The 27,670-nt window shown below is 46.1% G+C and overlaps 3 protein-coding genes across 5 annotated transcripts in view; 1 reads left to right on the top strand and 2 right to left on the bottom strand.

The window, feature by feature from the left end:
• LOC109900057 (protein FAM104A) overlaps positions 1 to 730 on the bottom strand; it is a 10,187-nt gene extending 9,457 nt beyond the window's left edge. Inside the window, exon 1 of the mRNA XM_020495780.2 lies at positions 92 to 730. Within this exon, the coding sequence (XP_020351369.1) occupies positions 92 to 108 (17 nt within the window). The 5' untranslated portion in view covers positions 109 to 730. The remainder of the gene's footprint in view (positions 1 to 91) is intronic.
• On the top strand, positions 470 to 6,935 carry amz2 (archaelysin family metallopeptidase 2). Of its 2 annotated transcripts, none has more exons than XM_020495781.2 (5): positions 470 to 798; positions 1,372 to 1,657; positions 2,306 to 2,474; positions 2,621 to 2,749; positions 3,669 to 6,935. In XM_020495781.2, exons 2-5 carry the CDS (start codon positions 1,505 to 1,507, stop codon positions 3,761 to 3,763), a joined length of 546 nt encoding a protein of 181 aa, XP_020351370.2. In that variant the 5' UTR covers positions 470 to 798; positions 1,372 to 1,504; the 3' UTR covers positions 3,764 to 6,935. The 2 variants fall into 2 exon arrangements, with proteins under 2 accessions (XP_020351370.2, XP_020351371.1); XM_020495782.2 differs by having other exon boundaries at positions 692 to 798; positions 1,372 to 1,680; positions 2,324 to 2,474; positions 3,669 to 4,452.
• LOC109900042 (monocarboxylate transporter 7-like) lies at positions 5,691 to 27,670 on the bottom strand. Of its 2 annotated transcripts, XM_020495762.2 has the most exons (9): positions 27,231 to 27,670; positions 26,885 to 26,964; positions 8,850 to 9,104; positions 8,450 to 8,593; positions 8,225 to 8,353; positions 7,063 to 8,001; positions 6,715 to 6,872; positions 6,160 to 6,389; positions 5,691 to 6,030 (listed from the first exon to the last, which is right to left on the bottom strand). In XM_020495762.2, exons 2-8 carry the CDS (start codon positions 26,946 to 26,948, stop codon positions 6,189 to 6,191), a joined length of 1,890 nt encoding a protein of 629 aa, XP_020351351.1. In that variant the 5' UTR covers positions 26,949 to 26,964; positions 27,231 to 27,670; the 3' UTR covers positions 5,691 to 6,030; positions 6,160 to 6,188. The 2 variants fall into 2 exon arrangements, with proteins under 2 accessions (XP_020351351.1, XP_031691115.1); XM_031835255.1 differs by lacking the exons at positions 26,885 to 26,964; positions 27,231 to 27,670 and adding an exon at positions 25,337 to 25,680.

The following is a 27,670-nucleotide window of genomic DNA, read 5'->3' as shown; positions in this document are numbered from 1 at the left end:
TAGAGTAGTGGCCTGAGGGAACACATTTAATGAGGATCCTTATTAAATACATTAAATACAAATAAGGTATTTTTGTAAGAAAAACACTCACCTGTTTTCTGTCAACATTTGGCAGACGATTGTCAGTGGGTTGTTTTGGTTACAAAGAAGACTCTGAGCACGTTCGGATGTAAAGGAACGACTCCTCTCCCTCACAACTTTTGGTCGAGCAAAAATCTATTTTCGTACGTACAGCAGAGCTTTCCGCGCACGACCAGTCAGGGCATTCTGATCTTATCTGGTTGTTAGCTTGTTGAACAGCTTCTTTGGTTAGCAAGGAAACAACCATTGACTGGTTAGTCTTGATAATTTAGCATTAACTGTCACTATCCTAGTATGTATGCAGATTATGTCAGTAAACAAGTTACTTCTCGGTTAACGTCTCATCGTCTCTTTCCGCCGTTATAAACTATTTAGCTATAAGCTACTTTAGCTAGCTAACCAGCTAAACTTATAACGAAACAAGCGAGAGATTCCTCCAATCTGTCAATTTAACTCGAGTTTTGGTAGTATTTGATAGCAGTCAAACTATCATTCGGTATTGGTGAGATGACAGATCAGAAAGAATACAATACTAAAATCTGATCAAGCTAGCGAGTGTTCTGCTGCTAGCAAAAAGCCCCAGCTGAAAGTGTTAACGTGACGTTTGATGACGTAACGATCCAATAACCTGAAACCTACCGATTGCGCATCTGCAAACTCTACAGTAGGCTACATGTTGCTTATCAGAGAGGCAGTTACCCTGTTAACTTGTCGCAGGTAAACAACCTTTTAGTTCTACAAATATTTATATTTTCTATGAAATTCCATTATTGTGATGAAAGTTATTTTTCAAACTTTATATGGGAACAGAATGTGCCTGCATTGTGTGGTCCCTAGTGTTATGCACTGTGATCCTATCTACCTGTGAATGAAAAGAATGGATGTTACTGGTGGTTGCATGAAGAGGCATTAGAAGTTATTTTTATTCCTCCACCAGGTATGGAATTATAGGGACTATTTAAACAATCCTCATTTGTAAACTTGTCCTTCACCTTAAAGACAACAGACAAAAAGCAAATATGCTATATTTATTAAGAATGTCAGAAGGCTTTTAGTTTATTTTGCCTCAGCCCCACTCATAAACTTTGTCTAACCTGTGTAAATTCAGTCTTATTCTCACCTGTCCCTGTGCCATACAAGGCTCTGGAAGATGCCCCAAGGTACAGATATTAACCTCTAACCAATACCATTAGGAGGGAGCTACAGTGTCTAGGCCTTTTGGGCAACTTCATCATACTCTTACCTCACCGTATGTCACATTCTCCTGACCTTCCCCTGGCTGCTCCACAGATGCAGGTGATCCAGCACCCCGCAGAGACACATCGCACAGCCCTGTTGTCCAGCCGCTGTGACCTGACTGATCGCTACCATAAGTACAGTCGAGAAGAGCGGAGGCTCCTGGAAGAGTGTCTCTGCCTGGGGGATGGGTCCTTGTTCCGGCCCATCACTGTGCACTCTGACTCGGACTGGATCCACTCGCACCCAGAGGAGCCGCAGGACTTCCAGAGTTTCTATAGCAACCCCTACCGCAGCAAACCCATCAAGGGTCACAGTACTATCTACCTACAGATCATCGGTAGGTGGGTCCACACTCTTTCTGTTTTAGCCGTCTCTCAAGCTCTATGGCCTATTAATACTTTTTTACAGAGATACAGTTTCCCTGCAGTCCTCTGAAAATAACAGTGAATCATTCAGATGCCATTAGCTGGTGCACCATGGACAACAAACTCATTTGTGGGTGATTGAGCTGACCACTACTGTTGAGCCACACACATCAGCTACTGTAAGTAATCAGAGTTAAGGGAGCAGCTACATGGATTCAACTAAAGCTAAAGGTCATGAAAGATAGAATCTTTGAACTGCCACAGTTAAAGGCAGTGTAGCAGCCAATACAGAGCATGCACGACTTGAACCTCTTGCAAAGAGGCGTGCATGCACCTAGTTTGCCACTCTGTGCTCAGAACAAGAACCACAAATAGGGCATACACTACCAGTGCATCTCCTACTTTTTATTTCCTTCTGAGTCAGGTGCAAAGATCACACACACAGCATTCGGGGCTAGAGTACAAACACCAGCATGTTCCATTGAAACCAATAGAGGACAACATTTTACAGTTGGTGTGCCACAGAGCTATATGGGAGAGGATTCTCCACCGAAATAATGCAATGTGAAACATTGAGTGGTACTATTCAGCTACCCATCTCTGTGTGTGTTGTTTCCCAGGCTCCTTTAGGGAGGCAGAGGACAGGCCGGTACGTGAGGTGGTTGAGGGACTACTGCCAGGCCTTCTATTATTGGCTGGTGGTTAAGCTGTTGCCTCCAGTTACCGTTGCTGCCACAGACTGTGCCTTCAGGGTCAACAGCAGTTCACACAACCTACAGATCCACGCAGGTGAGAGAAACCAGCTCACGACACCGGGTCATGGGCCAGGGTTCCGCTTTGTGGGGGGTTTCTCAGGTGTTATGAGGCCCTCAACTGGCCGATGTGGGTATAAAAATAATAAATAAATGAAAGGTGGTTGTCATTGTTTCTTTCAGGGGATTTGCTGCGGTTTCTTCAGAAGAGGAAACCGTATGATGCCTTCGGCATCATGGGCATCACCGTGATAGATCTCTACCCCAAAGATTCCTGGAACTTTGTGTTTGGACGGGCCTCTCTCACTGAAGGTAATTAAACACACACACACTTGAATGTAGTTGTATTCCTATAATATGGAGGTATCCCATTGCTTGAACTGCACCAGAGCTGTAAAGAAAGTTGTTATCTGTAATACTCCCTTAAATGTAATCCTGGGGACCCTCTGGCATGGTGTGTGCATCCAGACAAAATCATCACCATTTATTCAACTACAGAGAGACTGGTGCTTTCCTTGAACTTGTTCTCACTCTAACTCTAACATACCAGTAGGTGGTGCTTTACATGCTGACTACACTGGGCACCCAAGTGCATCCTAATGCGCTATTGCGCGCATGTTGATTTTGTCCTTCCACACCAGACCCGATCAACAAAAAAAATATCTGAACCAATATATTTATTTGGGGACAGGTCTAAACACATGAAAATGTATGGACATTTAGCTAGCTAGCTTGTTGTTGCTAGCTACTTTGTCCTGGGATATAAACATTGGGTTTTATTTTACCTGAAATGCACAAGGTCCTTTTTTTTCTAGATTTTTGTAGAATTCTGACCCATTTTGAATCACACAAAATCATGTGTTCTCTACTCTGACAATTAATCCACAAATAAAAGGGGAAACCTAGTTTCTAGTAATCTCTCTTCAGTCTTCTTCTTCTTTAGACTTTATATGGCAGTTGACAACCAACTTTAAGTTGCATTAGCAGCACCAACTGGACTGTGGACCTCAGTTCATCTTTCAATCACCCACATGGGTATATGCTCCTAAAAACCAATGAGGAGATGGGAGAGGCAGGACATTTCATCCAAACAAGCAGTTTGGATGAAATGATTGAATAACGTGAATGTGTACATATATTTTGCAACGCTCACACGCGCAAACACAGGCGGTGTGGTCAGCATGTTACTCAAACAAAAATGATACATTGACTGAACATTTTCTTTCTGCAGGAATGGGAGTTTTCAGCTTTGCCAGGTACGACGACAACTTCTACATCAGGAGTTACGTGTATCAGGCCTTGTCGGGGAGACTACTCTGTGTTTAAGGGCTACTACAGCACTCTTATCACGAGCACCTTGCAATGTTCATGCTACAACCCAGCTCAGAGTTATTAAATGGTGTCAGTTTCAGTATCAATCCCTATTGTCCTAGGGTGGCCTATTGAACATAAGTCTGATCTTTGGCCCTGTCTAGAAATGGATTGTTATTGGTTCAGTCTTATCCCCTACATTTATGCCTATCCCTCCTCTGTTTGGTTCCAGATGGTCACCCATGAGATAGGGCACATATTCGGGGTGAAATACTGCCAGTGGATGCAGTGTGTCATACAGGGTTCCAACCACCTGGAGCATTCAGCCAGTCTATTTCCCATACTACAGTGTAATGGGGTGACTCTGGAGTGGCTACAGTGCCTTCGGAAAGTATTCAGACCCCTTGACTTTTTCCAAAGTTACAGCTTTATTCTAAAATTGATCAAATAAAATAAATCTGTTGATAAATCTAACACAACATAAGGTGATAATATATGTATTAACACAATTAATTAAACATGAAACAAACACAACATGAGGGTTAAATGGAAGAAGTTTGGAACCAGGAAGACATTTCCTAGCTGCTTGGCCAAACTAACCAATCGAGGGTGAAGGGCCTTGGTCAGGGAGGTGACCAAGAACCTGATGGTCACTCTGACAGTGCTCTAGAGTTCCTATGTGGAGATGGGAGATCCTTCCAGAAGGACAACCATCTCTGCAGCACTCCACCAATCTGGCCTTTATGGTAGTGGCCAGACAGATGCCTCTCCTCAGTAAAAGGCACATGACAGCCCGCTTGGAGTTTGCCAAAATGCACCTAAAGACCATGCACCATGAGAAACCAGACTCTCTGGTCTGATGAAACCAGGATTGAACTCTTTGGTCTGAATGGCAAATGTCACATCTGGAGAAAACCTGGCATCATCCCTATGGTGAAGCATGGTGGCAGCAGCATGATGGTGGCAGCATCATGCTGTGGGAATGTTTTTCAGCGGTATAGCTGGGAGACTAGTCAGGGTTGAGGCAAAGAAGAACGGTGCAAAATACAGAGAGATCCTTGATGAAAACCTGCTCCAAAGCGATCAGAACCACAGACTGGGGCGACGGTTCACCTTCCAACAGGACAAAGACCCTAAGCACACAGCCAAGACAACGCAGGAGTGGCTTCGGGACAAGTCTCTGAATGTCCTTGAGTGGCCCAGCCAGAGCCCGGACTTGAACCCGATCGAACATCTCTGGAGAGACCTGAAAAAAGCTGTGCAGCAATGCTGTCCATCCAACCTGACAGATATTGAGAGGATCTGCAGAGAAGAATGTGAGAAACTCCCCAAAGGTGTGCCAAGCTTGTAGCATCATACCCAAGAAGACTCAAGGCTGTAAACACTGCCAAAGGTGCTTCAACAAAGTACTGAGTAAATGGTCTGAATACTTATGTAAATGTGATATTTCAGTTTTTTTATGCATTTGCATCAATTTAAAAAAGTTTTTGCTTTGTCATTATGGGGTATTGTGTGTAGTTTGATGAGGGGAAAAAAACATTTTCATCCATTTTTGAATAAGGCTGTAACATAACAAAATGTGGGAAATGTCAAGGGTTCTGAATACTTTCCAAACACACTGTATATCTCGTCTCTCTCAGACCTTGCTGCGATGGATAGAGAAGGGGGGAACAGCTAGCCCTGGACAGCCCACTATCTCCTAGTCAGACTCTGAGCCCTACTGTCCCAAACCCACTCTGCCCTTCCAGACCTTCAGACAGTGGCTCAGGAGGTGTCTGGAGATTCTGGATGAAGTGAAATAATAGAATCTCCAGATTTACCTCTAAATTCTAGAATGGTCACACTCAGGAAATGTATATGATTTATGAATATACACTAGGATGAGAGGAAGATCCTAGAATGTACATTTCTATTCAAAGCACTTCAATGACTTTACACATTATTGTGATATTTATCTTTTATTAGTACCAAGTGATTGCTTTGTCTAAAAAATGTAAAGTGACGTTTAAAAAGTAATTGAATACAACATGATGTCATGGTGTTATTGTTTCTTCACAGCTGACTTCATGTATCTACATATTATTTGTATCCTCTCTTACAATACCATGAGCCAAAACAGTGTGTTCATGTTCATGGGCTCCCGTGTGGCGCAGCGGTCTAAGGCACTGCATTTCAGCGTCGCTACAGACACCCTGGTTCGATTTCAGGCTGTATCATAACCGGCCGTGATTGGGATTTCCTTTGTTCAGTGTGAGCCACTCTCCAGACACCCAAAACCAGATCTGAAATCACAGGATAGATAGTCCATGGCAGTCTACATCTTTATTCAAACATTTGTCTGATTTATCTCAATCAGCACTAGTTCAACTGAGACTTCAGTTCACCCGACTCTTATGGGATTTCCTTCTGACCTTTGTGATGTCTTTTCAAGTAGAGATTGTCATCTGTTGGCCTTTTTCAGTAACGTTTTCTGGTCCAAATCAAGGTTAACTTCTAGGTAGTCCTGAGGACTGTCTCTGTCCTGGGCCTCCTTCCCCTCTCGCTGAGGTACAGGGTTCCCCGGCCCCACCTGCATGGGTTCTGGGAGGTTCTGATGCCCCCTCCTGCTGTACAACCTGGTCTCAGAGCACTTCGTATTTTTCTGGAAGTAAAAACCCTAACCATTTTAGCTAACCCTTCACCTAACCTTAACCATTTTAGCTAACCCTAACCTTAACCATTTATCCTAACCCCTAAATCTTAACCCTAACCCTAACTCCTAGCCTAGCTAATGTTAGCGAGCTAGCTAATGTTAGCAATCTGGCCACCTAGCGAGATTTCGTAACATATACGTTTTGCAAATTCATAACATAAAATATGAATTGTAATTTGTATCATATGATATGTATGATGAACTTCCACAAATGAATACATACCGTACGAAATGTAACATATCATAGTAAATGTAGTGTCTCGGATTTACATACAGAATAATAGGAAATGCTCTGAGGCCTGGTTGTGCAGCAGCAGAGCAGGCCTCTCTTGGCTGGTCGTACCAGACCCAGGAACACAGCCCCTAGACTCATACCCACCGCACAGGAGTAGAACGCTGAGCCGTAGTTCTGAGTCAGGTCCACAAGAACACCTGAGAGAACACAATATAAATTGTATATGGTGAACAAACTCATTCATTAAAATGATGCACAAATTAAGCAAGTTTGTGTTATTTTCCTTTGATGACAATGAAAATAAAACTGATGCTACATATCAGAGAGAGCAAAAGAGACGTGACATGACAGAGGTCTGTGAAAAAGAGATTTGAATGCATCTCTTACCTCCCAGAGGTGGTCCCGCCAGCCCAGCGAAACTTTGTATAAACACATAGACCCCCACAGCTGACGACATCCTTTCTATGCCCACCACATCCTCCTCTGCCAGCATGGGTATATGTGTCGACGACACGGTGCCTATAAAAAAGCCATAGAACCCACAACACACGGCCAGGCCCCAGAACTCCCACACCAGGGTAAAGGCCACCAGCACCAGGCACAGCAGAACTACACATCCCAGCAGCACCAGGGGCTTCCTGCCTCTGAACAGCTTCCTGCCTAGCACCCAACCAATGGAGAGGCGGCCGAAGATCTCGGCAAAGGCCATGGCGGAGAGCATGTGGGCGGCGCGGTGACGCATCACGCCACGGTTCACACTCAGTTCGATGATGTAGAGCTGAGGGGCGAAGAAACCCAATGTGGCAAAAAGGCCGAAGAGAGCGTAGCAGATGAAGCTGCCTTCTCTTAACATGGAGAAGTCAAGGAGTTTCTGGGGGGATAGTGTTTGTGTCTGCTTCTCATCCTTCTCCTTGCTTCCTAAGCACCTCTGTGAAGACGCCTCCTCCTCGTCTATCTCCTCCCCTGCCTTACTGCCGTCCTCCAGGACCTGGTGATGGAGGGACTGAACTTCAGAGTTTACAGACTCTCCAGAGCTCAGGGAGTAACGATGAGCCAGCTTGCTATCCCTCTGCAGTGTGTAAGACCCATCCTTAGCATATGAACTGCCCTTAGTGTACAACCTCTCCTTACTGTAGTACTCCTCCTCTGTGTTCAGAGCCTTCAGCTCTTTGTCAGCCAGTCCATCAGTTTCTGTCTCTGTGGCTGGTCCAGGTCTGATGATGATGGGTCTTAGCAGAACTCCACAGATGATGATGATGCCCTGTAGAGCTCCGATCACCACCAGGGTGTAACGCCAGCCGATACAGTCCCTCAGAGCAGAGAAGGCTGAGGAGCAGAGGGGAGAACAGAGAGGAGAGTGTTTCAAATGGTGCTCAGGGTTTGCAATCCATCCTAAAATTAAATGCGGGTTAATGTGAAATGAAAAAGCAATTGAGAGAAGTAAGATTAAGAGAATGGGAAGGTTGGTAAACTGAAACATTAGCTGTTTTTTATGTTAAACTTTGCTAGCTAGTAAGCAGAGTGTTCAAGTCCCCTTGTGACCTTTTACCTGGGGCGAGCGCGAACACAGAGAAGGACTCTCCTGTGGAGGCGACAGCTGTGACCAGGGAGCGTCGGTGGGAGAAGTACTGGGACAGGAGAGTAATGGTGGGCAGGAAGGTCAGACAGTACCCCAGACCTGTGGAGGGAAGAGGACACAAGCACACTGGTGAAACACTGTTGGCACTGTGACAGTTGTGATGGTCAATTTTGTGTGTGTGTGTGTTTCTAATACCTGCAACGAGTCCGATGGTGATGTACATCTCGTTGATGGATTTGGTGAAGCCACTGGCGATGGTTCCTATGGAGACGAGGAGTCCACCAATCATAACAACTGTCTGGAAGCCAAACCGGTTGGTCATCACAGAAGCGAGAGGAGCTGAAACGGGACAGGTATCTCTGGTTAGCACACTTTAGAGCATCTGACCTTTTGTAGCTGAGTGTTATCACAGTGTTGTCACCTTTTAAAGCATTTATTTTGAGCTCCTGCGCCTGTCGTTCTAGCCCAGCATTGATTCAGCTTAGCACAAATCTGATTATTTCAATCAGTGCTGGGCCAGTAACAAATGCCCGCACACCCTGCAGCTCTCCAAAAACACCCCAGCCCTAGACCCTGACGCTGCCCCAAGTCTCACCAGTGAAGGCCATGACGAAGACACAGATGGAGATGATCCAAGAAACTCGGCTGTTGCTCTCCCCAAACTCCCCCATTAGGTCCTGGAGGAAGATGCCCAGGCTCTTGATGACTCCGTAGGTGAACACTTCCACCAGGAAGAAGGAGACTGCCACCACCCAGCCCCAGCCACCATCTGGGGGAGCCGTGTAGACGATAGGCCCCATGCAGCGCTTCACTCTGGACCCCCACACTGTCATGGATGGAGCATGCGATTCTGTAGGGAAGGTGGGCAATAAATCCTTTTTTGAAATGGTATCACAGTTCATAGAAAAGTAAAGTAAATGATGCTTGTAATTGGCAGGGGAGATATGTACCTCCTCCGCTCAGCTGCACTGTCTCTACGTCCTTCACCCACTGTCTCTACGCCCTTCACCCACTGTCTCTACGCCCTTCACCCACTGTCTCTACGCCCTTCACCCACTGTCTCTACGTCCTCCACCCACTGTCTCTACGCCCTTCACCCACTGTCTCTACGCCCGTCACCCACTGTCTCTACGCCCTTCACCCACTGTCTCTACGTCCTTCACCCACTGTCTCTACGCCCTTCACCCACTGTCTCTACGTCCTCCACCCACTGTCTCTATGCCCTTCACCCACTGTCTCTATGCCCTTCACCCACTGTCTCTACGCCCTTCACCCACTGTCTCTACGCCCTTCACCCACTGTCTCTACGCCCTTCACCCACTGTCTCTACGTCCTCCACCCACTGTCTCTATGCCCTTCACCCACTGTCTCTATGCCCTTCACCCACTGTCTCTATGCCCTTCACCCACTGTCTCTATGCCCTTCACCCACTGTCTCTATGCCCTTCACCCACTGTCTCTACGTCCTTCACCCACTGTCTCTATGCCCTTCACCCACTGTCTCTACGTCCTTCACCCACTGTCTCTACGTCCTTCACCCACTGTCTCTATGTCCTCCACCCACTGTCTCTATGTCCTTCACCCACTGTCTCTATGTCCTTCACCCACTGTCTCTACGTCCTTCACCCACTAGCTCTACGTCCTTCACCCACTGTCTCTACTCCCTTCACCCACTGTCTCTACGCCCTTCACCCACTGTCTCTACGCCCTTCACCCACTGTCTCTACGCCCTTCACCCACTGTCTCTATGCCCTTCACCCACTGTCTCTATGCCCTTCACCCACTGTCTCTATGCCCTTCACCCACAGTCTCTATGCCCTTCACCCACTGTCTCTATGCCCTTCACCCACTGTCTCTATGTCCATCACCCACTGTCTCTATGTCCTTCACCCACTGTCTCTATGTCCTTCACCCACTGTCTCTATGTCCTTCACCCACTGTCTCTATGTCCTTCACCCACTGTCTCTATGTCCTTCACCCACTGTCTCTATGTCCTTCACCCACTGTCTCTATGTCCTTCACCCACTGTCTCTACGCCCTTCACCCACTGTCTCTACGCCCTTCACCCACTGTCTCTACGCCCTTCACCCACTGTCTCTACGCCCTTCACCCACTGTCTCTACGCCCTTCACCCACTGTCTCTACGCCTCACCCCTGTCTCTACGCCCTTCACCCACTGTCTCTACGCCCTTCACCCACTGTCTCTATGCCCTTCACCCACTGTCTCTGTCCTTCACCCACTGTCTCTATGTCCTTCACCCACTGTCTCTATGTCCTTCACCCACTGTCTCTATGTCCTTCACCCACTGTCTCTATGTCCTTCACCCACTGTCACTATGTACTTCACCCACTGTCTCTATGCCCTTCACCCACTGTCTCTATGCCCTTCACCCACTGTCTCTACGCCCTTCACCCACTGTCTCTATGCCCTTCACCCACTGTCTCTACGCCCTTCAGCCACTGTCTATACGCCCCTCTCCCACTGTCTATACACCCTTCTCCCACTAATTTCAGTATGCTGCTCAGCAACCTTAGCCATGCCAGGACCTGCCCCACAGTAAGACCGGCCTCATTCCATTTCAGAAAACACATGTATCTTCTGGAATGGAATGCGCCCCTCTTGTGTGCCCCTCCTTCTCCCCTCCTTGAAAGAATAGCTTTTGCAAAAATGCCTTCTACCTCTTTTCGCAGCTTGACTCAAGTGAGCAACAAGAACATTGCAAACACAAAGTTCCGAATCAGAAAGTAAGATCAGGTTAAGATAGATTAATGATGTGAAATTTCTTGTTGTAAAGAAATGTAAGTTTGTCTTTGACCATTCATTGCATGGCATTAAGATGGCACAATGAAACAATCTAGTTAAAGCAGATTATTTCACAGTGATAACTAGGATATTCTGCACTGCAGAATCTCTCAATGATGCGTGCATATGTATTCATGGATGCCAACAGAAGCCAGGCTTACCCAAATATTTCACCAATACAACCTTTTTTATTATAAAATCACTGATCTTTCATCTCTGTGTTTTCATAATTATCCCTAATAAATGTTATTAGTTGAATTGAATAAATGCATTCCTCATTTTACAGAGTAACTATTTGACTATCGTTTATAATTTAGTAGGTCTGTTGGTAATTGTTATATACACTATGCATAGCACATGTTTGGGCTCCACCTTGAAATCACTGATCTGCTTGCCTCAATAAGTTAATGCTCGAACATTGGTTGCCAGGATTGGCCATTTGTATCTACTCTCTTAATAATTGCATAACGGTGCAAGTTAGACACATGTTCATTAAATGCATACTGAGAGGTGATGCAAGGCTTGCTACCTTGACTAGATCCTCCAGAGACTTACACGGCCTGTTGCATTTATTCACATAATATTGGAATCAGATTGATAAATGTAGTTTATTATTATATTCAACATAATTTCACCCACTGTCTCTACGCCCTTCACCCACTGTCTCTACGCCCTTCACCCACTGTCTATACGCCCTTCACCCATTGTCTATGTGCCCCTCACCCACTGTCTATGTGCCCCTCTCCCACTGTCTATGTGCCCCTCTCCCACTGTCTATGTGCCCCCCTCCCACTGTCTATGTGCCCCTCTCCCACTGTCTATGTGTCCCTCTGCCACTGTCTATGTGCCCCTCTCCCACTGTCTATGTGCCCCCCTCCCACTGTCTATGTGCCCCTCTCCCACTGTCTATGTGCCCCTCTCCCACTGTCTATGTGTCTCTCCCACTGTCTATACGCCCCTCTCCCACTGTCTATGCGCCCCTCTCCCACTGTCTATGTGCCCCCCTCCCACTGTCTTTGTGCCCCTCTCCCACTGTCTATGCGCCCCTCTCCAACTGTCTATGTGCCCCCCTCCCACTGTCTATGTGCCCCCCTCCCCCTCCTGTCTCAGCCTCCAGTATTTATGCTGCAGTAGTTTATGTGTCGGGGGGCTGGGGTCAGTTTGTTATATCTGGAGTACTTCTCCTGTCCTATTCGGTGTCCTGTGTGAATCTAAGTGTGCGTTCTCTAATTCTCTCCTTCTCTCTTTCTTTCTCTCTCTCGGAGGACCTGAGCCCTAGGACCATGCCCCAGGACTACCTGACATGATGCCTCCTTGCTGTCCCCAGTCCACCTGGCCATGCTGCTGTTCCAGTTTCAACTGACCTGAGCCCTAGGACCATGCCCCAGGACTACCTGACATGATGACTCCTTGCTGTCCCCAGTCCACCTGGCCATGCTGCTGCTCCAGTTTCAACTTCCACCTGACTGTGCTGCTGCTCCAGTTTCAACTGTTCTGCCTTATTATTATTCGACCATGCTGGTCATTTATGAACATTTTAACATCTTGGCCATGTTCTGTTATAATCTCTACCCGGCACAGCCAGAAGAGGACTGGCCACCCCACATAGCCTGGTTCCTCTCTAGGTTTCTTCCTAGGTATTGGCCTTTCTAGGGAGTTTTTCCTAGCCACCGTGCTTCTACACCTGCATTGCTTGCTGTTTGGGGTTTTAGGCTGGGTTTCTGTACAGCACTTTGAGATATCAGCTGATGTACGAAGGGCTATATAAATACATTTGATTTGATTTGATTTGATCTATGTGCCCCTTTCCCACTCTCTATGCGCCCCTTTCCCACTCTCTGTGTCCCTCTCCCACTGTCTATACGCCCCTCTCCCACTGTCTATAAGCCCCTCTCCCACTGTCTATAAGCCCCTCTCCCACTGTCTATATGCCCCTTTCCCACTGTCTATGTGCCCCTCTCCCACTGTCTATAGGCCCCTCTCCCACTGTCTATACGCCCCTCTCCCACTGTCTACGTGCCTTTCTCCCACTGTCTACGTGCCCCTCTCCCACTGTCTACGTGCCCCTCTCCCACTGTCTATACGCCTCTCTCCCACTGTCTATACACCTCTCTCCCACTGTCTATACGCCCCTCTCCCACTGTCTATACGCCCCTCTCCCACTGTCTATACGCCCCTCTCCCACTGTCTATGTGCCCCTCGCCCACTGTCTATACGCCCCTCTCCCACTGTCTATATGCCCCTCTCCCACTGTCTGTACGCCCCTCTCCCACTGTCTATGTGCACCTCGCCCACTGTCTATACACCCCTCTCCCACTGTCTATACACCCCTCTCCCACTGTCTATACGCCCCTCTCCCACTGTCTATGTGCCCCTCTCCCACTGTCTATACGCCCCTCTCACACTGTCTATACGCCCCTCTCCCACTGTCTATACGCCCAACTCCCACTGTCTATGTGCCCCTCTCCCACTGTCTATACGCCCCTCTCCCACTGTCTATGTGCCCCTCGCCCACTGTCTACGTGCCCCTCGCCCACTGTCTATGTGCCCCTCTCCCACTGTCTATGTGCCCCTCTCCCACTGTCTATATGCCCCTCTCCCACTGTCTATACGCCCCTCTCCCACTGTCTATATGCCATTCTCCCACTGTCTATATGCCCCTCTCCCACTGTCTATGTGCCCCTCTCCCGCTGTCTATACGCCCCTCTCCCGCTGTCTATACGCCCCTCTCCCGCTGTCTATACACCCTTCTCCCACTAATTTCAGTATGCTGCTCAGCAACCTTAGCCATGCCAGCACCTGCCCCGCAGTAAGACCGGCCTCATTCCATTTCAGAAAACACATGTATTTTCTGGAATGGAATGCGCCCCTCTTGTGTGCCCCTCCTTCTCCCCTCCTTGAAAGAATAGCTTTTGCAAAAATGCCTTCTACCTCTTTTCGCAGCTTGACTCAAGTGAGCAACAAGAACATTGCAAACACAAAGTTCCGAATCAGAAAGTAAGATCAGGTTAAGATAGATTAATGATGTGTAATTTCTTGTTGTAAAGAAATGTAAGTTTGTCTTTGACCATTCATTGCATGGCATTAAGATGGCACAATGAAACAATCTAGTTAAAGCAGATTATTTCACAGTGATAACTAGGATATTCTGCACTGCAGAATCTCTCAATGATGCGTGCATATGTATTCATGGATGCCAACAGAAGCCAGGTCAAGTCAAGCCCCTCTCCCACTGTCTATAAGCCCCTCTCCCACTGTCTATAAGCCCCTCTCCCACTGTCTATAAGCCCCTCTCCCACTGTCTATAAGCCCCTCTGCCATTGTCTATACGCCCCTTTCCCACTGTCTTTGTGCCCCTCTCCCACTGTCTATAAGCTCCTCTCCCACTGTCTATAAGCTCCTCTCCCCGTGTCTATAAGCCCCTCTCCCCGTGTCTATAAGCCCCTCTCCCACTGTCTATAAGCCCCTCTCCCACTGTCTATACGCCACTTTCCCACTGTCTATGTGCCCCTCTCCCACTGTCTATACGCCCCTCTCCCACTGTCTATAGGCCCCTCTCCCACTGTCTATACGCCCCTCTCCCCGTGTCTATAGGCCCCTCTCCCACTGTCTATAAGCTCCTCTCCCCGTGTCTATAAGCCCCTCTCCCCGTGTCTATAAGCCCCTCTCCCACTGTCTATAAGCCCCTCTCCCACTGTCTATACGCCCCTTTCCCACTGTCTATGTGCCCCTCTCCCACTGTCTATACGCCCCTCTCCCACTGTCTATACGCCCCTCTCCCACTGTCTATACGCCCCTCTCCCACTGTCTATACGCCCCTCTCCCACTGTCTACGTGCCTTTCTCCCACTGTCTACGTGCCCCTCTCCCACTGTCTACGTGCCCTTCTCCCACTGTCTATACGCCTGTCTCCCACTGTCTATACGCCTCTCTCCCACTGTCTACATGCCCTTCTCCCACTGTCTACGTGCCCTTCTCCCACTCTCTATACGCCTCTCTCCCACTGTCTATACGCCTCTCTCCCACTGTCTACGTGCCCTTCTCCCACTGTCTACGTGCCCTTCTCCCACTGTCTGTACGCCTCTCTCCCACTGTTTATGTGCCCCTCTCCCACTGTCTATACGCCTCTCTCCCACTGTCTATGTGCCCCTCTCCCACTGTCTACGTGCCCCTCTCCCACTGTCTACGTGCCCCTCTCCCACTGTCTATACGCCTCTCTTCCACTGTCTATACGCCCCTCTCCCACTGTCTATACGCCCCTCTCCCACTGTCTATACGCCCCTCTCCCACTGTCTATGTGCCCCTCGCCCACTGTCTATACGCCCCTCTCTTCCACTGTCTATACGCCCCTCTCCCACTGTCTATACGCCCCTCTCCCACTGTCTATACGCCCCTCTCCCACTGTCTATGTGCCCCTCGCCCACTGTCTATACGCCCCTCTCCCACTGTCTATACGCCCCTCTCCCACTGTCTATGTGCCCCTCGCCCACTGTCTATACACCCCTCTCCCACTGTCTATACGCCCCTCTCCCACTGTCTATACGCCCCTCTCCCACTGTCTATACGCCCCTCTCCCACTGTCTATGTGCCCCTCTCCCACTGTCTATACGCCCCTCTCCCACTGTCTACGTGCCCTTCTCCCACTCTCTATACGCCTCTCTCCCACTGTCTATACGCCTCTCTCCCACTGTCTACGTGCCCTTCTCCCACTGTCTACGTGCCCTTCTCCCACTGTCTACGTGCCCTTCTCCCACTGTCTATACGCCTCTCTCCCACTGTCTACGTGCCCTTCTCCCACTGTCTACGTGCCCTTCTCCCACTGTCTGTACGCCTCTCTCCCACTGTCTATGTGCCCCTCTCCCACTGTCTATACGCCTCTCTCCCACTGTCTATGTGCCCCTCTCCCACTGTCTACGTGCCCCTCTCCCACTGTCTACGTGCCCCTCTCCCACTGTCTATACGCCTCTCTCCCACTGTCTATACGCCCCTCTCCCACTGTCTATACGCCCCTCTCCCACTGTCTATGTGCCCCTCGCCCACTGTCTATGTGCCCCTCTCCCACTGTCTATACGCTCCTCTCCCACTGTCTATACGCCCCTCTCCCACTGTCTATACGCCCCTCTCCCACTGTCTATACGCCCCTCTCCCACTGTCTACGCGCCTCTCTCCCACTGTCTATGTGCCCCTGTCCCACTGTCTATACGCCTCTCTCCCACTGTCTATGTGCCCCTCTCCCACTGTCTACGTGCCCCTCTCCCACTGTCTACGTGCCCCTCTCCCACTGTCTATACGCCTCTCTCCCACTGTCTATACGCCCCTCTCCCACTGTCTATACGCCCCTCTCCCACTGTCTATACGCCCCTCTCCCACTGTCTATGTGCCCCTCGCCCACTGTCTATGTGCCCCTCTCCCACTGTCTATACGCCCCTCTCCCACTGTCTATGTGCCCCTCGCCCACTGTCTATACACCCCTCTCCCACTGTCTATACGCCCCTCTCCCACTGTCTATACGCCCCTCTCCCACTGTCTATACGCCCCTCTCCCACTGTCTATGTGCCCCTCTCCCACTGTCTATACGCCCCTCTCCCACTGTCTATACGCCCCTCTCCCACTGTCTACGTGCCCTTCTCCCACTCTCTATACGCCTCTCTCCCACTGTCTATACGCCTCTCTCCCACTGTCTACGTGCCCTTCTCCCACTGTCTACGTGCCCTTCTCCCACTGTCTACGTGCCCTTCTCCCACTGTCTATACGCCTCTCTCCCACTGTCTACGTGCCCTTCTCCCACTGTCTACGTGCCCTTCTCCCACTGTCTGTACGCCTCTCTCCCACTGTCTATGTGCCCCTCTCCCACTGTCTATACGCCTCTCTCCCACTGTCTATGTGCCCCTCTCCCACTGTCTACGTGCCCCTCTCCCACTGTCTACGTGCCCCTCTCCCACTGTCTATACGCCTCTCTCCCACTGTCTATACGCCCCTCTCCCACTGTCTATACGCCCCTCTCCCACTGTCTATACGCCCCTCTCCCACTGTCTATACGCCCCTCTCCCACTGTCTATGTGCCCCTCGCCCACTGTCTATGTGCCCCTCGCCCACTGTCTATGTGCCCCTCTCCCACTGTCTATACGCCCCTCTCCCACTGTCTATACGCCCCTCTCCCACTGTCTATACGCCCCTCTCCCACTGTCTATACGCCCCTCTCCCACTGTCTACGTGCCCTTCTCCCACTGTCTACGTGCCCTTCTCCCACTGTCTACGTGCCCTTCTCCCACTGTCTATACGCCTCTCTCCCACTGTCTACGTGCCCTTCTCCCACTGTCTACGTGCCCTTCTCCCACTGTCTGTACGCCTCTCTCCCACTGTCTATGTGCCCCTCTCCCACTGTCTATACGCCTCTCTCCCACTGTCTATGTGCCCCTCTCCCACTGTCTACGTGCCCCTCTCCCACTGTCTACGTGCCCCTCTCCCACTGTCTATACGCCTCTCTCCCACTGTCTATACGCCCCTCTCCCACTGTCTATACGCCCCTCTCCCACTGTCTATACGCCCCTCTCCCACTGTCTATGTGCCCCTCGCCCACTGTCTATGTGCCCCTCGCCCACTGTCTATGTGCCCCTCTCCCACTGTCTATACGCCCCTCTCCCACTGTCTATACGCCCCTCTCCCACTGTCTATACGCCCCTCTCCCACTGTCTATACGCCCCTCTCCCGCTGTCTATACGCCCCTCTCCCACTGTCTATACGCCCCTCTCCCACTGTCTATACACCCTTCTCCCACTAATTTCAGTATGCTGCTCAGCAACCTTAGCCATGCCAGCACCTGCCCCGCAGTAAGACCGGCCTCATTCCATTTCAGAAAACACATGTATCTTCTGGAATGGAATGCGCCCCTCTCGTGTGCCCCTCCCTCTCCCCTCCTTGAAAGAATAGCTTTTGCAAAAATGCCTTCTACCTCTTTTCGCAGCTTGACTCAAGTGAGCAACAAGAACATTGCAAACACAAAGTTCCGAATCAGAAAGTAAGCTCAGGTTAAGATAGATTAATGATGTGTAATTTCTTGTTGTAAAGAAATGTAAGTTTGTCTTTGACCATTCATTGCATGGCATTAAGATGGCACAATGAAACAATCTAGTTAAAGCAGATTATTTCACAGTGATAACTAGGATATTCTGCACTGCAGAATCTCTCAATGATGCGTGCATATGTATTCATGGATGCCAACAGAAGCCAGGCTTACCCAAATATTTCACCAATACAATATTTTTTATTATAAAATCACTGATCTTTCATCTCTGTGTTTTCATAATTATCCCTAATAAATGTTATTAGTTGAATTGAATAAATGCATTCCTCATTTTACAGAGTAACTATTTGACTATCGTTTATAATTTAGTAGGTCTGTTGGTAATTGTTATATACACTATGCATAGCACATGTTTGGGCTCCACCTTGAAATCACTGATCTGCTTGCCTCAATAAGTTAATGCTCGAACATTGGTTGCCAGGATTGGCCATTTGTATCTACTCTCTTAATAATTGCATAACGGTGCAAGTTAGACACATGTTCATTAAATGCATACTGAGAGGTGATGCAAGGCTTGCTACCTTGACTAGATCCTCCAGAGACTTACACGGCCTGTTGCATTTATTCACATAATATTGGAATCAGATTGATAAATGTAGTTTATTATTAAATTCAACATCATTTCTACATAATGGTTGGATCATTTCCACACCACTACAGATGTGTCGCTATAGTAGCCGGCAGCTCGTGAGCATTCTGAGTTTGTAGACTCTGACGTGCTAGCTGAGTGTACATAAGTCTAGAATGAGTAGGCAAGAATAGCTAGCTCACCTCTGCGAGTTAGCCAAACTGGCTACACGCTATGCAGCGCTCGTTTAGCTAGCCCGGTCTCGAAAGTCCACGTAGGACCGGATCACAGCAGTGGGACCGGACCTTCATTACCAAGTCTGGGAAGAGAGGCAAGCAGTGCTTGACCAAGGCAGACAGAAGCAGCGGGGGGTACCCACCGAACCGCTCCCTTCAAGTAGCCTCCAGTAACTGGCCACAGATCGCTCAGGAGCCGGGTTGGATGTGGGCAGCCACCACATACCCCACGCCCAGGCAGATAAGACATTTGCTCCAACAACCCAATTCATCTCCACTTCCTGCACCTCAGACCCAGCCGAGGTAGCGGCATTTACTTGGCTCATCACTCTAGTGACTCCTTGTGGCGGAACGGGTACCTGCATGCTGACTTTGGTCGTCAATTGAACAGTGTTTCCTCTGACACATTGGTTCAGCTGGCTTCCGGGTTAAGTGGGCGGGTGTTAAAAAAGCGCGGTTTGGCGGGTCATGTTTCAGAGGACACATGACTCGACTGTTGCCTCTCCTGAGCCCCGTTGGGGAGTTGCAGCGATGAGACAAGATCGTAATTGTATCGCAATTGGATAACACAAAATTGGGGAAAAAGATATATACTAATTTAAAAAACTACTGAGAACAAATACAACCTTGAGCACACAACATCCAGGGAGTGAGCACGCTCTACCACTAAGGGACAGTTTAGTTGCTACAACATAAGACAGCTACTAAAAGAAACAATTGGAAAACGAGACTGTCTGCCTCTTAGACAGGTCAAGCCCGTTCTGTCAGCCACCTTCAGAGCCCAGCCAATGTCTGCCTTCTTCCAAGTTTAGCCCGGACTTTCAAATTCCAATCCAGGCTCTGTCAGCCACCTTCAGAGCCCAGCTACTGTCTGACTCCTAGAAAAGCCCAGTCTCTATCAGCAACCTCCTAATTTACAGTTTCAATATAGAGTCTCCCCTGACAGCTGTTTGTTAGACTGAATATCAGGACTCTAAATATACTGTAAGGTATCTTTTAGCTCAGTCCCCCAAGTGTGTCTTCCACCTGTAAACTAGGAAAACTACAAAACTTAATAGAAACTGTATGATCAACTTAGTAGATGATATCCTATGTAAATATGAATGTGCATCATTGTACTCAGTCTTCCTCTTTTGTGTCTTCTTAATATTTGCCTTGAAATAATTTGATTGCTGATGGTGACTTATCCTTCCACTTCGTGTTTTCAAAAATACCCCACGAGAGAGACCATAAAGCCATGTCAAACTGTACTATTGCAGAAACGCTTTTATATGTAAATATTTATGATCATCATTATAATAAAACTCAGTCTTACAATACATAAATATGCATGTCTGCATCATTATAATACAACTCAGTATTCATCTTGTGTCTTCTTAATATTTGTCTGGAAATATATTAATTAATGAAGGTGATGACTTATCCTTCCACTTATTCTGTCTTTAAAAATATCCCTCCATATACCACTCAAGAGAGGCATAGTAAGTAATGTCCCCCGTCTAAAAATTGTCTACACCATAATTCCCCCCTTGGATTGGAGAGAGAATAAATGCATAGTTAATAATGCAAATGTTATTAGTAGGCTATGATATAAGGTTAATATATTGTACAAGTTGGACATATACAGTGCCTTCAGAAAGTATTCATACCCCTTGATTTATTCCTAATTTTGTTGTGTTACAACCTGAATTCAAAATTGATTCAAAAAATAATAATCTCTCCTATCTACATACAATACCACATAATGACAGTGAAAATGTTATTTTTTATTTTTATTTTAGCAAATTTATTGAAAATGAAATACAGAAATATCTCATTTACATAGGTATTCACACCCCTGAGTCACTTTGTAGAAACACCTTTGGCAGTAATATCAGCTGTGAATCTTTCTGGGTAAGTCTCAAGAGCTTTCCACACCTGGATTGTGCAACACCTGCCCATTATCATTTTCTAAATTCTTCAAGCTCTGTCACATTGGTTGTTGATCATTACTAAACAACCATGTTCAGGTATTTCCATAGATTTTCAAGTAAATGTAAGTCAAAACTGTAACTTGGCCACTCAGGAACATTCACTGTCTTCTTGGCAAACAATTGCCAATTGTTTGCCAAATCAGTGTAGATTTGGCCTTGTGTTTAAGGTTATTGTCCTGCTGAAAGGTGAATTAATCTCCTAGTGTCTGGTGGAAAGCAGACTGAACCATGTTTTACTCTAGGATTTTGCCTGTGCTTAGCTCCATTTCTTTTTTATCCTGAAAAACTCCCAAGTCCTTAACGATTTTTATTTTTTGTATTTTATTTTTATGCTTGAAAATATGGAGAGTGGTACTCAGTAATGGTTGTATTGGATTTTCATAACACTTTGTATTCAGGACAAAAGTGAATTGATTTGCCACATTTTTTTGCAGTATTACTTTAGTGCCTTGTTGCAAACAGGATGTAGGTTTTGGAATATTTGTATTTTGTACAGGATTGCTTCTTTTCACTTTGTCAATTAAGTTAGTATTGTGGAGTAACTACAATGTTGTTGAACCATCCTGAGTTTTCTCCAATAACAATCATTAAACTCTGTAACTGTTTTAAATTTACCATTGGCCTCACCATTGGTTTCCTTTCTCTCCGGAAATTGAGTTAGGAAGGACGGTGTCTTTGTAGTGACTGGGTTCATTGATACACCATCCAAAGTGTAATTAATAACTTTGCCATTCTCAAATGGATATTCAATGTCTGCCTTTTATTTTTACCTATCTACCAATACAGTGGGGCAAAAAAGTATTTAGTCAGCCACCAATTGTGCAAGTTCTCCCACTTAAAAAGATGAGAGAGGCCTGAAATTTCCATCATAGGTACACTTCATCTATGACAGACAAAATTAGAAAAAAAATCCAGAAAATCACATTGTAGGATTTTTTCTGAATTTATTTGCAAATTATGGTGGACAATAAGTATTTGGTCACCTACAAACAAGCAAGATTTCTGTCTCTCACAGACCTGTAACTTCTTCTTTAAGAGGCTCCTCTGTCCTCCACTTGTTACCGGTATTAATGGCACCTGTTTGAACTTGTTATCAGTATAAAAGACACCTGTCCACAACCTCAAACAGTCACATTCCAAACTCCACTATGGCCAAGACCAAAGACCAAAGGACACCAGAAACAAAATTGTAGACCTGCACCAGGCTGGGAAGACTGAATCTGCAATAGGTAAGCAGCTTGGTTTGAGGAAATCAACTGTGGGAGCAATTATTAGGAAATGGAAGACATACAAGACCATTGATTATCTCCCTCGATCTGGGGCTCCACGCAAGATCTCACCCCGTGGGGTCAAAATGATCACAAGAACGGTGAGCAAAAATCCCAGAACCACACAGGGGGACCTAGTGAATGACCCGCAGAGAGCTGGGACCAAAGTAACAAAGCCTACCATCAGTAACACACTACGCCGCCAGAGACTCAAATCCTGCAGTGCCAGACGTGTCCCCCTGCTTAAGCCAGTACATGTCCAGGCCCGTCTGAAGTTTGCTAGAGAGCATTTGGATGATCCAGAAGAAGATTGGGAGAATGTCATATGGTCAGATGAAACCAAAATATAACTTTTTGGTAAAAACTCAACTCGTCGTGTTTGGAGGACAAAGAATGCTGAGTTGCATCCAAAGAACACCATACCTACTGTGAAGCATGGGGGTCGAAACATAATTCTTTGGGGCTGTTTTTCTGCAAAGGGACCAGGACGACTGATCCGTGTAAAGGAAAGAATGAATGGGGCCATGGATTTTGAGTGAAAACCTCCTTCCATCAGCAAGGGCATTGAAGATGAAACGTGTCTGGGTCTTTCAGCATGACAATGATCCCAAACACACCGCCCGAGCAACGAAGGAGTGGCTTCGTAAGAAGCATTTCAAGGTCCTGGAGTGGCCTAGCCAGTCTCCAGATCTCAAGCCCATAGAAAATCTTTGGAGGGAGTTGAAAGTCCGTGTTGCCCAGCAACAGCCCCAAAACATCACTGCTTTAGAGGAGATCTGCATGGAGGAATGGGCCAAAATACCAGCAACAGTGTGTGAAAACCTTGTGAAGACTTACAGAAAATGTTTGACCTCTGTCATTGCCAACAAAGGGTATATAACAAAGTATTGAGATAAACTTTTGTTATTGACCAAATACTTATTTTCCACCATAATTTGCAAATGAATTCATAAAAAATCCTACAATGTGATTTTCTGGAGAAAAAAAATCTAATTTTGTCTGTCATAGTTGAAGTGTACCTATGATGAAAATGACAGGCCTCTCTCATCTTTTTAAGTGGGAGAACTTGCACAATTGGTGGCTGACTAAATACTTTTTTGCCCCACTGTAGGTGCCCTTAGGTAACTTTTTCCACTTTTTGTTAGTTACAGCCTTATTCTAAAATTAATTAAATACATTTTTTCCCTCATCAATCTACACAAAATAACCCATAATGACGAAGTGAAAGCAGGTATTCAGAACCTTTGCTATGAGACTCGAAATTGAGCTCAGGTACATCCTGTTTCCATTGATCATCCTTGAGATGTTTCTACAACTTGATTGGAGTCCACCTTTGGTAAATTCAATTGATTGGACAATTTGGGGCGGCAGTGGTTAGAGCATTGGGCCAGTAACCGAAAGGTTGCTGGATTGAATCCCCGAGCTGACACGGTAAAAGTCTGTCGTTCTGCCCCTGAACAACCCACTGTTCCCCGGTAGGCCGTCATTGTAAATAAGAATTTGTTCTTAACTGACTTGCCTAGTTAAATAAAGGTTACATTTTAAAAAAATAATAATAATTGGGGGGGGGGGGGGGGGGGGGCACATACCTGTCTATATAAGGTCCCACAGTTGACAGTGCATGTCAGAGGAAAATCCAAGCCATGAGGTGGAAGGAATTGTCTGTAAAGTTCAGAGACAGGATTGTGTCGAGGCACAGATCTGGGGAAGGGTACCACAACATTTCTGCAGCATTGAAGTTCTCCAAGAACAGAGTGACCTCCATCATTATTAAATGGAAGAAGTTTGGGACCACCAAGAATCTTCCTAGAGCTGGCCGCCCAGCCAAACTGAGTAATGGGGGCAGAAGGGCCTTGGTAAGGGAGGTGACCAAGAACCTGATGGTCACTCTGACAGAGGTCTAGAGTTCCTCTGTGGAGATGGGAGACCTTCCAGAAGGACAACCATCTCTGTAGCACTCCACCAATCTTGCCTTTATGTTAAAGTGGCCAGACGGAACCACTCAGTAAAAGCACATGACAGCCAACTTGGAGTTTGCCAAGAGGCACCTAAAGGACTCTGATCATGAGAAACAAGATTCTCTGGTCCAGCGTCACATCTGGAGGAAACATGGCACCATCCCTACGGTGAAGCATGGTGGTGGCAGCATCATGCTGTGGGGATGTTTTTCAGCAGCAGGGACTGGGAGACTAGTCAGGATCGAGGGAAAGATGAATGGAGCAAAGTACAGTATTTTAGCTTTTTATTATTATTTATACATTTGCAAAAATGTCTAAAAAACTGTTTTTGCTTTGTCATTATGGGGTATTGTGTGTAGATTGATGGGGGGTGGGGGGGGACTATTAAATACATTTTAGAATAACGCTGTAACAAAATGTGGAAAAAGTCAAGGGGACTGAATGCTTTCCAAATGCACTGTAATTGTATGTGGGGTACAGAGAGGAGTTAGTCATTAAAACAATTATGCTAAACTATTATTTCAGTCTATGCAACTTATTATATGACTTGTTAAGCATATTTGTACTCCTGAACATATTTAGGCTTACCATAACAAAGGGGTTGAATACTTACTGACACAAAACATTTCAGCTTTTCATTTTTTGGTTTAGAAAAATTTGAACAAAAGATTATTCCACTTCCACATTATAGGGTATTGTCTGTAGGCCAGTGACACAAAAGGCTCAATTGAATCAATTTTAAATGTGGAAAATGCCAAGGTGTGTGAATACTTAATGAAGGGCAAAAAAAAGATCTGCAGTTTCCCTCGCCACTGTAACACTGGTAACTGTGAGCATATGTGTGAACGCTCATTGTTGGCGTCGTCGTGCACGTAAAGCGGTAATTCAATTACTGATTTCCATTTACTAGTGCTGAGTGATTAGTGCTCTTTGAGGTAGGTTTGGTGTTGGTTGATTATTGAAAATAAACACAGTTTTCAATTTTGATACATTTTTTAAACATTAAATGCATTAAAAAATTATAATTGTATAATTTTTTAATGGAAATTCCCAAGCCCAAAATAGTTCACATTCATTAAATTGCCAAAACATTTAAAATATTAAATTGTCTCTGTCAGTTCCACATTGGGTTGACATCAATAGAAAATAGGAAAATACTATGAAATAATACAATATTTATGTTGTGTATATTACTTAGCTGTTATTTGATGACTATTATTTTTCATTCCTTAAAAGTCATCATCACATCGCTGCTCTGGAAGTAGCTGCCAAACGGCCAGACAACGTTCTCTCTGCTCCCAACACTGTACTGTCATCTATTTAGCTAGGCTAGCCTGCAGAGCTGTCTGATTAAATCATTTTACTAGTTCTTCAAAGTACTTCAGGCATAATTTCACGATCTGTCTCTATCCATATCTTTCTTCCTTGTGTTGTGTACATTCATATCGAATGCTATCTGTTCCTTGTATGCGTTCTGTCTGTATCTAACCTAATTTATTAGGCGTAAAGTGTATCCATCTATGTCCGAGCCGGATAAGGCGCAATGGATCATGGTCATTGTAGTTAATTACAACTTTTCTGGGCTGAACTAGGCGGAATATTTATTTAATGAAAACTAAAACTCCCTTCAGCCCAGCGTTTCATTCTCTGGTGAATGATTTGATTTCTCTCAAGAGAAAGGGGGCTTTAGGCTCACAAAAAAACGGAACTAAATGGAATTGAAGTACAGGTAATTGAACCGATATCGGTCAACCCCGCCCCCCCAAAAATAGATGTCGGTTAACCGCTCAGCACTAATAGTTACCTGTGGGTTATATGGCAAAATGGCAATATTAAATATCGTTCTCAATCTCATATGTTAGTAACAAACTATTCTCGTTTCAGGCAATGTTATGATGCTACTTACATCGGAAACAATGTGGCTTTTTAGGACAGCTGTCTGTCTGCTATATCAACGTTTGTTTCGTATCAAGGACCCTAATCAATGCTACTGCGCTATTTAGCACAACGTCAATACACAACCATCATGTGTTCACACACGCATAAACCTGCCTCACTCACCGCCTTTATTGCCAGTCCTCATATCCAGTTAGCCTTTTCTCAATGAATGAATAAGCAATGCTATCTCTGGTCAATAGCCTATGGCATTGGCAACTCATCCAACACAACTCTCTTTACTCATTCTGCAGTGCTGACTTGTCTGTCTCTGTCTTTTAATCAAAAGTGTGTGTGCATAGATCTGTGTGGGTCGACAACCCATCAGCCAAAGATGGTCAAAGGAAAGACAACAGCAGATAGTACTATAGACTTGACTTAGCCTAAAGAATAATACCAATACTTGTCTTAGCTCATGATGTCATGTTATCCTACATTCTAAAGCAGGGATAGGGGTAGGGGCCACACAAGTATATATATTGTTTTGTCTTTGGAAATTGATCCACGCGACTACAAAAAGGGCCCTGTTCTAGGGCTGTCTAGAGTCTTCAGATATTTCACACCTAACCAATTTGAGTATAAACTGTAAGCTATAAGCTGTCCAAGTATTTGAATCACCAATTAATGTTAGTGAAAATAACCACATTGAAAAGAATTAACCACAATGAAAATATAACTAGATTATAACTAGGCTACAGGGGTGATTATTGGGCCTCATGAATGAGCTATACAAGGTTTTTAATTTGGAACTGTCCAAAAAGGTAATATACTAGAACAGAGCTGTAGGCTCCTTGCCTTATGCCTTACCGTTAGTGGACTGATCTCGAAGAACCACAGGTGAATGCAAATCCCCTGGGTTGGTCTCTGACATATTGCTTCCACTTATCCTATATTTTGATGATTTAAGGAGAAGAGAGATGAGGAGAGGAAAGGCCCTTTCGGAGACTCAGTTTCCAATTACAACTTGAATTTAAAGGTAGCACAAGTTTGTGAATGACCGCATTGAACTACCCACTCATTCATGCTGCTGGCAACTTAGATTGTATATAACTCTAGATATATTATTTGCCAGCTCACTTGTTGCTCCCTTTCAATCAATACTTCTCAGTCAGATACAGAATGTTTACTTCAATTAGTATTGCATAACTCTTACCTGTGCGCTGTACAGTAACCCTGTGTGCTGTTCAATTTATGTTGTGTGAAACCAGTGAGAATCTCTCTCTCTCTCTCTCTCTCTCTCTCTCTCTCTCTCTCTCTCTCTCTCTCACATACACATACACACTCACACTGACACTGACAATCATGAGGAAATACAGGAGTTAAGAGGATCGGGTTACAGTCAGTCAACTCTGTCCTATATCAGTCTGCTGCAGCCCCCTCCAGCTGATAACGGTCACAGTGCAGTCTGTGTGCAGTGGGTCTGAGTAGTCCTCATCCTGTGCTGTTTTTGCACTTGACCATGATCATTTTAATATTAAATGATTCAACCCAAAGCTGCTACAAAGTGTCTCTTGGGACCTTAGGTTTGATCAGTTCTTTGTCTTGTCTTACTCTGTCACTCTCCCAGGTCTTGAACCAGAATGACAGTGGGTG

Source organism: Oncorhynchus kisutch, linkage group LG11, assembly GCF_002021735.2.
Source record: "Oncorhynchus kisutch isolate 150728-3 linkage group LG11, Okis_V2, whole genome shotgun sequence".
Lineage (NCBI taxonomy): Eukaryota > Metazoa > Chordata > Actinopteri > Salmoniformes > Salmonidae > Oncorhynchus > Oncorhynchus kisutch.
The sequence above is the reverse complement of the archived record's forward strand: the minus strand, read 5'-3'. Positions and strand labels throughout refer to the sequence as shown.

Excerpts from the sequence above, each read along its gene's own strand:
- amz2 (XM_020495782.2), top strand. The coding sequence starts at position 1,372 with ATGCAGGTGATCCAGCACCCCGCAGAGACACATCGCACAGCCCTGTTG. Across the intron at positions 1,681-2,323 it reads GGTGGGTCCACACTCTTTCT|AGGACAGGCCGGTACGTGAG; the intron begins GTTTTAGCCGTC and ends TTAGGGAGGCAG. Across the intron at positions 2,475-2,620 it reads CAACCTACAGATCCACGCAG|GGGATTTGCTGCGGTTTCTT; the intron begins GTGAGAGAAACC and ends TGTTTCTTTCAG.
- LOC109900042 (XM_020495762.2), bottom strand. The coding sequence starts at position 26,948 with ATGTCAGAGACCAACCCAGGGGATTTGCATTCACCTGTGGTTCTTCGA. Across the intron at positions 8,594-8,849 it reads CTTCGTCATGGCCTTCACTG|CTCCTCTCGCTTCTGTGATG; the intron begins GTGAGACTTGGG and ends GTCCCGTTTCAG. Across the intron at positions 8,002-8,224 it reads TGTGTTCGCGCTCGCCCCAG|CCTTCTCTGCTCTGAGGGAC; the intron begins GTAAAAGGTCAC and ends TCTGCTCCTCAG.